At 36.8% G+C, this 14440-nt stretch overlaps 1 protein-coding gene across 1 annotated transcript in view; it reads left to right on the top strand.

The window, feature by feature from the left end:
* Positions 1 to 14440, top strand: part of THSD7B (thrombospondin type 1 domain containing 7B) — a 414472-nt gene that overhangs the window by 219540 nt on the left and 180492 nt on the right. The window contains exons 10-11 of the mRNA XM_029284181.1: positions 15 to 147; positions 2214 to 2317. Of these exons, the coding sequence (XP_029140014.1) occupies positions 15 to 147; positions 2214 to 2317 (237 nt within the window). The remainder of the gene's footprint in view (positions 1 to 14; positions 148 to 2213; positions 2318 to 14440) is intronic.

The raw sequence follows: 14440 nt of genomic DNA, 5'->3' as shown, positions 1-14440 counted from the left end.
AAAAAAAACCTCAGGGAATGCCACTGCAAAAGAACAGTCCCGCTACAGGATCATCATTCAAGATGCAGTTAATGGAGGGTCACAATGCCCAGACACCTTATTTGAAGAAAGAGAGTGTGAAGGCGTCCCACTTTGTCCCACCTACAGGTAAAGTAAGAAAGCATCCCTAAACACACATGATTTGCCAGACTGTCATTCCTCAGGTCACCAGTGATGTACTTGCTTCTGTACAGATTTAGAAAAAGCTCATCTCCGTTCTTTATTGAAGCCACCCCTTTACTTCCAGGCCTCTGTCTGAATGAAGTGGATTCCTTAAATCAGTAGCATCTTTTTCTTAGGGTTGTGCAAAATATTTAAAAAACACAAGAAAGCCAAAGCTTTTCTTCCAAATAGTTTTTGAAATATGTTCAGCCCTATTGATTGCCCTATTGGGACAATACATTATTTTGATTGACGGTGTAATAATATACCTGGGTCTCTAGCAATATACGTACTATTGTGTACAGTAATATACCTAAGTATATAATAATGTACTGTTATTTATAAATGTACTATTATACAACAAGGTTCAGAGATTCAGAGAAAAGCTGATCTGATCTTGGATCAAATCAAAATTACCCTTTCAACATGGATCTCTGGCTGACATGAGATGCAAAAAAACCTCCTGAATCTTACCCAATGGAGGGAATCCTACATATTGTTCTAACTTTAGAACTTTATTTGGAGCTCAAGGTTGAATTGTGGGGTCCATGGTGCTCTCTGAGCTTAGTTGTTTTCTTCCAGACATTTTATTACCCAATAAGGTAACATCATCAGTGCAGTAACATTTCATTATCCAACTGGGTGCTACTGATGATGGGTAATAAAGTTGGGTAATAAAATATTTGGAAGAAAAAAACCAAGCTCAGAGATCACCAAAGATCTCACAGTTGTAACTTTGATTTTATTTCATAAATGAATGGAACAGCCTCTACATAATACATCCTTTGGAGGATGTGATCCTTACCCAATTCTTATTTTTACATTTGACAAGATGACAAAAGACAGCATATGAGTCAAGGCTTTCCGTAGCTTCTTATAATTTACACTTATTAAAGTGCAACATTTTATAAATGCAAGTACTTATTCTGTTATCGGTTACATAAGTTAATGAAACTAATGAGTAGATTAAATAGTTTCGGTCCTAACATGAAGATTCTCTTTGAAAACCAAAATACTCAAAAGAAAAAAAAATACTTTGAAATAAGGCCCACTTACATACTATAGAAGTCTCCAGGGTCCATTTGTATTATTGTATTTGAGTCTGTTTTTGTACATTAATGTTACTACCTTGCATTGGGGTATTTTAATATTTAACACCTAACTTTGAATTTTAGAATCAACATTAATGTTCAGGATCCAACTATGGGCATTGTTTACCTTTTGTCTAGAATGAATCACTTTTGATATAAAATTTAATATAAAAATTAGTTTGTAACCTAACCCTAACCTTATAATATGTGCTTCAACATTCAGGTCTTCTTTTTAAGGCCCTGAATCCAGATACAATCAAGCCCTCAAAGAAGCAGTCCTTAGCATTTTAATTTTTTTTATCATTTAATTCGAAAGTGGAGGAGTTTCTCTATAATTCTATTAGAAATAATGAGGAGGAATTGCTGAAACAATTGTGACATATGTCCAGTTACTCTCAAGCATCATGTCACCAGCCATTGCTATAATAATAAGGCATGACATATCAAATGCTACAATAGGACAAGAAGCAACGGATGGAAACTGATCAAGGAGAGAAGCAACTTAGAACTAAGGAGAAACTTCCTGACAGTTAGAACAATTAACCAATGGAACAACCTGCCTCCAGAAGCAGTGAATGCTCCAACACTGGAAGTCTTTAAGAAGAGACTGGACAGCCATTTGTCTGAAATGGTGTAGGGTTCCTGCCTGAGCAGGGGGTTGGACTCGATGACCTCCAAGGTCCCTTCCAACCTTATTATTATTATTATTATTATTATTATTATTATTATTATTATTATTATTATTATTATTATTATTATTATTATTATTATTATTATTATTATTATTATTATTATATCCCTAACTGAATAAACTAAGTTGTTATAGGTGGACCCCCTTAATTAAATTCTGTGAAAAAAATCAGAACCAGCAAAAGAAACTAAATCTGATGTATCATAACTGTTCTTCTGTTGTCATTTCAGTTGGAAAGTCCACAAATGGAATCAGTGCTTATTGGTGCCTGATTCAGTAAGGCAAGGTGTATTGGGAATCAATGAAGCATGTGGGCCCGGCTTGCAATCAAGAGGTAAGAGTTCATAAATAAATTTTGTTAGCCTTTATTCTCTATTTTCTCATGGCACCTAATATTTTGCTAGATGTGAATGGTATTTTACAAGATCCTTTCAGACTAGCTAAAAGTGATCTGCCCCCTTCAGTCACTTATGAACAAAATAATGACAGCAACAAAGGACTACATTATGTACTTATTGTAATTAAAATACTCTGAATGTGGCTTATTATGATTAATTACTCATATTTCTCATGATAAATCTTGGCCTCAATCATCGTTACACAATTGATTTGACAAGAGAGATGCGAGATATAGCTGAATGATCCTGACAGTACTTTCAAAATAGATCAGACTAGGAAATCAAAGTCATGAATGTAATGTTAATTTTATTATTATGTTACAGTAACAGAATCTTGCAAGTCTGAATGTGCTTGACCCATCCCTTCCTTTATTTTCCTAAGAACCATGGAGGGTCCTGTCTGAAACCCTTACTCGTATTACATTTCTGCCCCAGACTCAGATTTCTTTTTACCTGACCATTGTCTTGGTAGCATTGTCATGTTTCTCAAGCTTATTCCTTCTGTCCATTAGAGATGCAAGAAAAATGTAAACACAATACATTACGTCCAACTCCACAGGCGGAAAATAATCCCATTTCACAATGAAAGTTGCTGTCCTGACTGCTTCTCCAGATTCTAACATTAAGTATCAGGACTTCAACCCGTTGGTTCCTAGTAGTCAATGAATCACCCTGAATAGATGACAATAGATTAGCATTATAACAGCAGAAAATTACTGTCAGTTTGCCACTTTTATCATCACTGTTTAAGCTTGAACATGAGCTTTTACCTTTGCTTGTTAGATCTATTTTTCACCTTGTTCTACCAGTGCTCCTAATGTCTCCCCTGCTGTTTTATGTCTCTGAGGACCTTGCAAAACCAAGGTGGTTCCAGGACTTGCCAGCAGGAACAAGCTGCTTGGGAGCTATCTGATCAAGCTCCTGTATCATTTCTTGATACTAGAGGTCCATTATGTGCTCAACAGAGCTGCCCACTAGAGCGCTGAGAAAATACCCAGGTGCCCACTGGAATTTATCTAGTTCCATAAAATGCCTGCGGTGAATCATTCTAATAGATGTACCTACTCCATTAAAGTTCCAAGCAGTGAAAAATCACAGCTGGATCAAGGAATGACCTGCTTCTGGCCAAGAAGCCAGTCTAATGACCTCTGTATCCAGCTCACATATCGGTTGCTCTGAAGCAAAGATTAAACGAAGCATATGTGCATTAAATGAACTCCAAAATACTTGGCTAAGCCCAGGTGCTTCCACCGCAAAGAAATACTTCATTAAAATGGCAAACGTTTTAAGTGCAAATTCTGCCCCCCTCCCCCCAGTTCTTGGGTGTGAATAACAGAGTTTATGTTGCAGCATTGTGTTGTGTGTTTTGCTATTTCTCCCCTCTGGAGATGCCAATAGAAAAGTTTATAGTTGCTGTGAAGATCATGTACTCCTGCAACTTCCAAGATCCCATGAGCTCATGGCACAGAGTTTAAAATTCCTAAGTACCCAGAGGTGGGAGGATTCCAGTATCAAAATCCTAGAAAGATCTAAGACAGCAGATCTTAAATTGCTTTATCCAATTACCCCTTTTCGCCACTCTCAAATAATGTCATTAGCTCTCAACCTCTCAAAACCAAACTCTGTTGTTTTACACATTTGTTTTGATACCAAAATGAATCCTCAGCTCACAAACAAGCAAACACAAATTGCTCCATTATCTTCAGGATATGCCCCAATTGTCCCCAGTTTAAGAACTCCTGGCCTAGGACCTCAGGAAGAGATCCTGCCAGGCAACAAAGTAGCCAATACAGGTAATCCTCGAGGTACAAAACTAATGGAGCCTGCCCATTAGGCTCGTAAGTCAAAAAAATTCATCAAATGAATCAAATGAATTTTACAAATTTTTAAAATAAAATTCATTAATTGAATCAAATGGGTCATTAAATGAATAACGATCTGACTTACTATTTCCTCACTGGCTGCTACCTGAACGGAGAGGCTTTCCCGCTACTACCGGCTGCCCATCAGCTGTTTCTGGTACAGCCTTCAGTTCAGGAACTAAATTGCCTCCCAAGCAGGCTGCAGAGGTCTCCATTTGCAATGCTTTTTTTAAAAAAAAAACAAAAACCCACCATTTGTTTCTAGTCAGCTCAAGCTTCTCCAGGCAGCTGCCCAGAAGGGGGTGGAGAAGAACTCTCTGATTGCAGTTGCCACTAGTTAGCTTAAAAGTCTCCAAGCCAGGCACCCAGAGGGAGATGGGGGAGGGGCTTATAGAACTCTCCAATTGCAACAGTAACTGAGATGGAAGGGATCTTGAGGTCATCTAGTCTAACCCACTGCTCTCACAAGAGAGTATTTCTGATAAATGCCTATCCAGTCTCTTCTTAAAAGCCTCCGGTGAGGAGGCATAACTTCTGGGGGCAATTTAAATTTAAAACCATTTTTTAAAAACAAACAAACACTGCCCCTGATCAGCACAAGCCTCTCCAGGCAAAATCCAAAATGAGGTGGGGGTGGGACTTCCTTCCAATAAGGGGTCAGCAGAATCTCTGGTGGGTCTGTGCTAAGGGAGAAGAAGGCAGCAGCAGTCACATGCTACCCATCTTTTGATGGATGGATTGATCCATTCAATATTTTAGCTCTCCAGTCCTCAAGTCCAGGCAGCAGCAGATCTTCCACACAGCACAAAAAAACCCAAAAACAAACGGTCGGTGCCAGCTGCAAAAATCACCAGATCTTGTTTGGTCATGTGACCAGGAACAAAAACCAAAAAAACCAAAAACCCTTCTGGCTTCAGAAATTGCATTGGTAACCCAGGCAAGTCACAGAGTTAAATATGGCCTCCACTGCAGCAGTAACTGAATCAAGTCAAGTGGCTGCAGAGGCCTCTTTTTGCTTGCAGTTTTGAATTTCTAATGTAAGTACCCTTTCTGAATATTTTTTTTTTCTGAAAACTCGCTAAATGAACGTTGGTACCTGGGGGATTATCTATATATGCAAAGGATAATTACTCATACAAACAAAATACTGTAAGGAAAGAGGATCATAGTGGACGTTAATCACAATCACAGTAACCTAGATATCAAGAGTTATAGTTTGGGGTCTTGTGATGAGCAGCAGCAAAAGTACAATATAGGATCTCTAGAAAAGTGTATAACAACTAAAATATGTAACTAAATAAATACTTTAGGATAATGCTGAAAACTAGAAGATAAAGCTATACTCAAAATTAGATTGGAGAAATATGAAGGTGATCGCATGTGTTGAAACATCATTCCCAGATTTATTTCCCTTCCTATTTGCTATATGATTTGTCAGTGGTGATTTATTTTCCCAATAGATATATAAGCTGTTTAGATACATTATGAAAACTTTAAATCCTCTAATAAGACTTAAAGGTTTAAGATGTGCTATCTTCAAAATAAAATAAACCAGAATCCCAAAACAAATAATCCTAAATTTTCCAATGTGATGTTTCAACATTTTCCTTTGTGATTTGCACTTATTTTGAAAAAGGAGTAGTTATGGATATTTATTGGAGAAAAAAAATACATAAACAATTTATATTTGATAAACCAATGCTTTGTTTTTTTTTAGTTTAATGGCAATCGCACACAAGGTAGGTAAATGGCATATAAAGAACTTCAGAATTGTTTTGGGTTCTCCTGGTAGAAGATTTGAGAAAAAAATGATACCATAGCCATGAGATTTTTTAAAAAAATACCTACATTTAGGACAGTAGAATATCTAATTAAGCATTTAAGATTTACTGTACATTAAGAAGATAAAATCTGTAATATCCTTCCTTCATCCTTCCCAAGATGCCATGTGGGACAAGCAGCTAGGTTGTAAAGGGTGCCCAAGAATATATAAGAAGTGTTGTATGGATCAAGTTGTGTCCTTAGGGTGGTGCAAGTCAAGAAGATTGCATGGGTGTCACAGAAATGTGTACAAGATGCTGCACTGGTCAGGCCCATTTGAAGTACCTTGATTCCAAAATTGTTGTCTTACGGTCACCATTTTGCCCAGTTAAAGGTCATGACAATGAGAGTTTTAGTAGTATATAGATACTTTATAAAATATGATATCAAATATACTACTCTGTTTATTTAATGAGGGATTTATATCCTAGCTCAAAGCTAGTGTCTTAGCCCAAGAGCTGGTACCTATCATTCCCATTTTTCCCCCTGCAATAATCACCCTTTGTGATAGGTTGAAGTGAGATGGGAGAAAGTAACTGGGCTTAGTTACCAAATGAACTTTCTTGGCTTAGAATAGATCCTTGGGTCTCCCTCATCTCATCTGACATTGCAATCACTATCCCAGAGATGGGGTGTTTTGTTGTGTTTTTTGGAAACATATCTAACTTGAAAGGGAACTATTATTTTCTATGAAAGCCTAGCATGCAAAAGTTAACTAGAAAGAATAGATCAGGGGTAGTCAACCTTGGCTCTTTTATGACTCGTGGACTTCAACTCCCAGAATTCCTGAGCCAGCACAGCTGGCTCAGGAATTCTGGGAGTTGAAGTCCACGAGTCATAAAAGAGCCAAGGTTGACTACCCCTGGAATAGATAATAGTTTTCTAAGGAGGAATGAAAGACCCTTACTTCCCTGGTTTAATATCAAAGTTTTAAACAGCACATGAATGTTTGTGCATTCTGTTTTATAGATCTTTATGATAACACTCCCAACATTTGTGGTAGGACAGACAAGCTAATCTAATGCATTGGGAGCTGTTGGGAGCATAGAGGTCGGTCTCTGTCCAACAGAGCATTTACCACTGCCTGTTTGTTTGTCTGTTTGTTTGTTTGTTCGAATTGCAAGCAGGGCAGGCTGCCCTCCGCTTTCATTGCAAATGAAATAAAGCCACCCCGCTAATACAATTATTAGAAATAAATTAGTGTTACTCATCACAGTTGTTTAATGTTGTGTTAAATATTATACATATTCTTATTTGCACATTATAGGAGTTTGAAAACATAAGGAGGCAGCGAACTGTTTAGGCCCTAGAGTGCAATGTTTTGTTTTGCTTTCTAGCCGCTTCTTTTCATATCAGATGCTTAGTACTCCCTCTGCTTTAAATTAAACTAAAATTCCTTATGGATGCCACAATTGGCGAAGGATTTACAGTGCAACCATATTTACGTCTGCGAAGAAGTAAGTGGATTTCACTAAGTGGGAGTATCGAATGTTCCGCCATGGGTTGAATACATTGTAATAAGACCCAAATAATAGGTGTGCTATTTTCCACTACTTAAGGGAACTGTGCTTATTTAAACAGACCCCCTATACATTTAGGCTCCTTTGGACTTTGTGTAATTTGCTATTATTTATTCATATAAGTTATTATGCATATACTAAATTGTAAAACTGCAGTGTGCAATTTAGGCATTCTGTTTAATCTTGAAATTAACAAATGCATTATCAAATTCTAAAGAGTAGTCATAATATAATTTAACATTTTGTGCATTAGGACTATTTTGTGATTATGGTACTCATTTCCCCCATGTGTCATTACTATACACCAACTTTAAAATTATTCTTTCATGTTTATTATGCATACAGATACATTTATTAATTGGAAGTCGATTGTTATAAAATGCTGTCCCAGATGTAAAACTAAGGCTTGTTTACAGTTTATTCTTCAGTTCTGCAGCATGAAATAGTGCTCAAGGTATAGACATGGGTAAATCTTATACGGCAGGGGTGTCAAACTGCGTCACACGGAAGCCGTGCCACCCCAGCTCCGGCAAGGGGGAAAAAGTTGCAATAAGTCACAACATGAAATGTGATGCGGCGAGTTTGACACTCCTGTTATAATGGAACTAAAAATTGAGAAATCCTCAAAAGATCATATCATAACTCAATCTCAGCTAAAGAGAATTGTAATCATGATGATTTGACTATAATGGTATGATGGATAAATTGCACAGTATATTAATATTGTTCTTCTTTAAAAGAATATTTTATACAGTAGATAAGTATTGTGGGTATCTACCTATAATGGAACAATGATATGCATAAAAATGAAACTACTTAATCCAGTCCATTAGGTGCTCTCTATGAGGCAATCTGTCAGTTCAGTCCTCTGATTACTTTGAAATATTCTTTCTGACATCAGTGGAATTGTTGTATGACAAGGAAAGATCTGCCTGCCTGAAAAGTTAATTAATTATAATGCCAGCCTCAGCATCGTGTTTTATTTTGAAGAATGCTACCAGGGCTTTACCTACCCTCGATAGTATTAGTAGGAAATAAAATGATGGCTGCTTAAAATCCTATCCTTTGCTCAACTGCCCAGAGGAAAATAAAATGTTAAAAATCAACATAAGGAATAAGAAGGGTCTAGGCCAGGGGTAGGCAACCTTGGCTCTTTTATGACTCGTGGACTTCAACTCTCAGAATTCCTGAGCCAGAATGGCTCAGCTTAGAAACTCTCCTTTTCCCCTCAGCATAGCTGCCTCAGGAATTCTGGGAATTGAAGTCCACGAGTCATAAAAGAGCCAAGGTTGCCTACCCCTGGCCTAGACAGAGGACATCTTTATCAATTTGCCTTTGGTAAATTGATATCATATGATTGGCCACACCCATAGTGACCCAATTTTTGAACCTTCTCATTACAGCCATGCTGTGAAAGTGCCCATAACATGCTCTAAAGATTCCAATTCTGCCTACCTATTGCCTGTTTATGTTATATCCTGGTAATTTGGGGCCAATTATTTAAAAGATAGCATTAAGAACATTAAAATAGTGACCGTATCTCTGAAGATATTATAGTGCTCCCTATTAGCATCAGAATTCAGGAACATGCATCATCATTCATTTGGAATGTGATAAAAAAAATCACAGAAGATACTGCAACTGAAGCTTCAAAAGAGACAGTTTAAGCTCTGCTATTCATCAGTCACTCTTGCTAACCTTATAACCTTTTTAAATGTGAATTTTTGCATGATCAGTGTCACCCCTCCCAAATGAAGTTTTCCTGGTGGTTTCAACTAAAATCATCAGTTAAAATTCTGAAATAATTAAAATACACAATACAACAGAATAATTTAAAATATGTAATAAATGATAAAGCAATAAAATAATAAACGCCACAGTCCAAATAATTAAAAATTTGCTGAGCAGCATATATATTTAACATCCATACATCAATTGATTAAAAGGTCTTAGATAATGAAAGTCCCCTGCTTCGCACTGAAAACATTAAAACAGTTTTGGCACCAGGCATTTATCATTGAGACAAGCTATTCAGAATTGGGGGCCAATTCTAAAAAGGCAAAGTTGCTGCATTTCAGCATGGAATCTTAAGGTGTGATAAAAACATATAGAAGAAACCTGTAAATAAACACCCATATGTCAGACTGGCAATGAACTGGGAACCAGCAAATTTTGGGGCTATCTTCAAGGGTATTCCCCCTTCCATTTAACAGATAATTTTCCATTGATATTGTGGTACAATTGGCACTTTTCACAACTACCTTAGCCTGGTAAAAGACTGATGTTCAAATGCTGCCTTGTAGGAAAATGCCTGTACTTCTCTATTGAACATACTCAAGGCTCCTTCATGATTTTGTGTTCTATTTTTGGATTTTTATCCTGTGCAAGGCTCCTTTCCCAGACATTGGTGCATATAGCTTTATGTGTTTAGTTAGTGGCGTCTAAGCAGAGAGTTTATGTGTGTATTTGAGAGAGAGAGAATGCAAAAATAAATTAAAAGAGGAAGCTGATCTGATACAACCACAATCTCCTTGATACATATAAAATTTGAGTGTAAGGTTCTTCCATGTTATGAAGGTATTTGTTGGCCATGACTTCCCATTGACATTTGGAAGTGTTTTGTTGAAAGCTTGACATTCAGGTAATCCAGCCATCAATAGACACATAGAGATAAACCATATTTACATACTATTCAAATGGTAAGAAATGATAACAAAGCTAAGAATGGAACAAAAAGACCAGAACACATCTTCTTGAGCAGCCAAAATCCAGATAAACAGGGATTAACACCAGAGAAGCAGAAAACAATACTCTAATCAAGGGTCTACCAAGAAGAAAACCGCACCTTCACCAATACTGGCAGGGCCACTTACTATATTTAAACAAGAAGCAAAGCCCACGTAAACTGGCCCTGATAATGTTCTGTTCTGTTCTGTTCTGTTCTATTCTATATTCTATATTCTATATTCTATATTCTATATTCTATATTCTATATTCTATATTCTATTCTATTCTATTCTATTCTATTCTATTCTATTCTATTCTATTCTATTCTATTCTACCAATCAGCTAAGCTGAGCTAATGGCTAATAATTGAGATAAACAAAACTTATATATTTCTCCACTGTTTGTAATTTGGATTTCGCCCTTTTCTAAAACTTTTGGTCTGGAGCAAGAGCATGCTGTGACCTGGCATGTTTTCCAGCAACTACATTGCCTAAGTACAGGTATGGTTAATATGTTCTGCCAACAGATCTGAACTCTTAGAAATCTACTAATTCTTGCAATTTTGGAGAACTAAATCATGTGTATTTGGAGCAATATTAAGCACAGGTCTGTAATAAAGCTCGAATAGTTCGTTTTTCCCCCCTGTAACCATCACAGCATCAGATGTAGCCAAATCAGCCTTGCGAAATGATTGAATTCTCTGAGTTTTCATAGAGCTTCAACAATAAACCTCTAGAGACAAAGAATTTTTCAGCAAAAATAAGGATAGACCTTTTAGATTTCATCACTTCCCAAAGAACTCCTGCCTCGTTCGACATCAAAGGAACTCCTGAGGTGATAAATAATTGATGAAACCAATATGCTAGAAATTAATAAGCTAAGTTTAATGGTCATATATCAAACTATCATTGAGAAACTTATTATTTTTATGTGCATCCAGGGCAGGTGTTAGCCCTGGGGAAACATGTAAGAAATAATGGCATGCTATGCATTTGCTATACACACAGGTTGCCAAACAGCCAAGACTCTCACTTTTAACAGTCTGGTGTTACAACTACTTCATCTGCAGTTCTTCAGTCACAGTGTTCAGATTTCTGACATTATATTTGGATTAATTAATTGGATTGTTTTTAAGAGCCAGAGGCGAGACACAGGAGAAAGATATTTATCCTTCTTGAAAGTCAAACACACAAAGCATTGTTGTACATTAGTTAACTCTATTGTTTAATGTAATTAAGCTAGAATCTAACATAAAAATAGTATGAGTTTTTGATGGCAGATAGCATTGCCCATAAAACTCAGGCATCTAAGTTGGCATGGAGCTGGAAAGAAACTTATCCATGAATTTGAGAGACAAACTCTTAGGGCCTTTGCAAAAAAAACAGGTACTTCAGCTAAAGCAAAATAAGTGTTTATTAAGGTAGCAGTCAAATTTTTATATAGGGTAGAGAAACAAGTGATTACCTGCATTCAGTATATGTCAGAAAGCAGCCAATCAAACAGTAAAAGACATTAATGTGCGATAAGGGCTTTGTTTTGTTAGACCCTTAAACTACATTGCATTTCTTTCTCACAGAAATTTGCTTCCTTTAATCAAGGACTTCACAGCACCTCCCTTGTATGGTTGTTGAAAGGGCTAGTTTTTGTACATTAAAGGAAATGGTTTTGACTCAAAGGAGAAACATGGTGATGGATGCCATGCTAAGATGCTTATATCATCTTTATTAAATAGATAATAAGGCCTGCAATGTGCACATTTAGTCAGTGTGAATAGTTTTCATAAAAGATACCCATTACTCCTTGAAAAATGAAAAATAAACATTCCTAAGTATTGGACCTTGTTTCGTTCTGTACTTCTACTCCAGGGATGAAGCTGCATCTTTCCAAAAGCCATTCTGGGCCTTCTCATTTGCACTTTGTTTTCTCTCTAACTTCAGCGTATCATTTTGCTGCTGGTTTCAATCGCCTGCTTTCCTATGTCAAAATGAATAGGGTCTATGACTAAATCCACTATATTAGGCATTAATCCATTCTGGTCCAACCCAGAAAGCTTTCCCAGATTTTGTCTGCTTTTACTCAACAGACCAAAGTCTCAGCAATGCTGATTACCACATGTGGACTCAAAGTAAATCACGTTCGACTCCACCATCAAGAATTTCTCTGAAATTCTTACTTTTGCAAGGATTTTCTAAAGCAAATTATCTTTCGTCAACCTCAGTGGGAACCGGTTAAAAAAAGAGCAGTATAAATTTTTGCCCACATATTTTTCCAAATGTGGAGTTGTTGTACGACTGTTCATTCTAATGCAAAATTACGATAAGCATAAGAAAACTACTGTAGGTTGTTAAGCTCTAGCATACCAAGTGCTGCACAAAAAAAACTATAAATGGAGTGTTAGCTGCTGTACTGCCCATTTCAAGAAAAAAATGCTCACATTTGGCTTATGAGAATCGACTCAAACCCTGCCCACTTTCTTTCTGTTGTGATCATGAAGAAACGGCAAGCATCTACTTCTTTGCTAACGGATTTACTGTTGTGTTATATACAAACCAAACTATTATGTTTTTTTAAAGGAACCATGGTTTATATGCTGGCTTTTGCATTGCATATGAGAAAGCTAATGTCTTAGACTTGGCTAGTTTAAATTAGCCCTGTTTGGAAATTGTATTTGGTTTGAAGTTGGCTACTTTCAATTTTCCATAGTTAGGATTAATCATAACTCTGTCCATTTTGGATGCCATCACAGTCTACAGTTCATCTAAAACAGAAGGAAAAGTTCCCAAACTTTTTCTTTAGTTCATACTGAAGAGCCCCCCACAAGCCCACGGAAACTGATTTATATAATGCGGAGGATTACTTCAAAACTTAGTATTCCTTCAAAGCAAGGCCAACATTTCTTTATCAACTGAAAACTGATAAAAGTTCCTTCTTTTAAATCTTAACATTTTATGGGACCTAGGAGGCATACCTTTTTTGCGATGGCCACCTTTCTCTGGAACAATCTCTCTCCACCCACTAATATACATCAGGCCCCAATTCTACTCACTTTTAGAAAAGTTGTTAAGGCCAGGCCTTTCTCCCCAGGCATTAGGGACTGGTGGAACGGAATCCCCTTTGGTCAGGGGTAGGCAACCTTGGCTCTTTTATGACTTGTGGACTTCAACTCCCAGAATTCCTGAGCCAGCCACGCTGGCTCAGGAATTCTGGGAGTTGAAGTCCACGAGTCATAAAAGAGCCAAGGTTGCCTACCCTGCCTTTGTTTTTTGTTTTTTTTTGTGGTTTCTATTTTATGTTAATAAATTGTATATATTTTAATGTTATATGGTTGGTTTGTTGCTTGCTTGTTTTTTATTACTATAAACCACTCAAGGTCACATTGTTTGAATTGGGTGGCCTTATAAATCTAAGTAATAAAAAAACAAACAATAAAACTGAGGAGCGAGCAGACTATACTCAAAAAGCTGCCAAAGAAATAAAACGATCAAAACCCTTCCTTGCCAGCAATCAACATTTATATGAGCAGAAATTAATACCAAGATTAACACTAGATCACTAATTAAGTAAATAATACCTCAATCATGGACCTACCAACACAGACAAACAAACAAACAGTAAATATCCACCTAATTAAGGAACCACCTAGAATGTTCCCATCAACACTGACAGGGCAAGCCACTAGTATATAATAACAGAGCAAACCCTACCCACGTCTACCACTGATAATGTTACCTAGAAGAAGAAGAAACCACCAAGGCAAGAAAACCACTAAGCTCAGAGAGCGTCAAGGACCCCACAGAACAAACTGAGTATATACAGTACATTTAATAAGAAGTAAATAAAATAAACTGTCCTCACAATAATATGTACACTACTGTATTTCAAAGGAGGCAATGTAGTGCTTGTTTTTATCAAAGCCAATTCAGTAGTCACAGTTTAACACAATGTTAATTCAATAAAATAAACATTTGAAATAATGTTTTGTGCAAAATTGATGGTAAATAAGGTTTTTGCCCCCCCCCCCCAAAAGCAGCGTCTCCTGATGTAAAATTCTCACACCAATTACAAAAAACTCCCTTTTTACGACCCTGTAATCCCATACCAATTCTGATTTTTTTTTAAAAAAAATCAG

Source organism: Protobothrops mucrosquamatus, unplaced genomic scaffold (assembly GCF_001527695.2).
Source record: "Protobothrops mucrosquamatus isolate PMUCROS unplaced genomic scaffold, P.Mucros_1.0 scaffold412, whole genome shotgun sequence".
Lineage (NCBI taxonomy): Eukaryota > Metazoa > Chordata > Lepidosauria > Squamata > Viperidae > Protobothrops > Protobothrops mucrosquamatus.
Note: the sequence above shows the minus strand (reverse complement) of the source record. Positions and strands in the feature narration are given on the sequence as shown.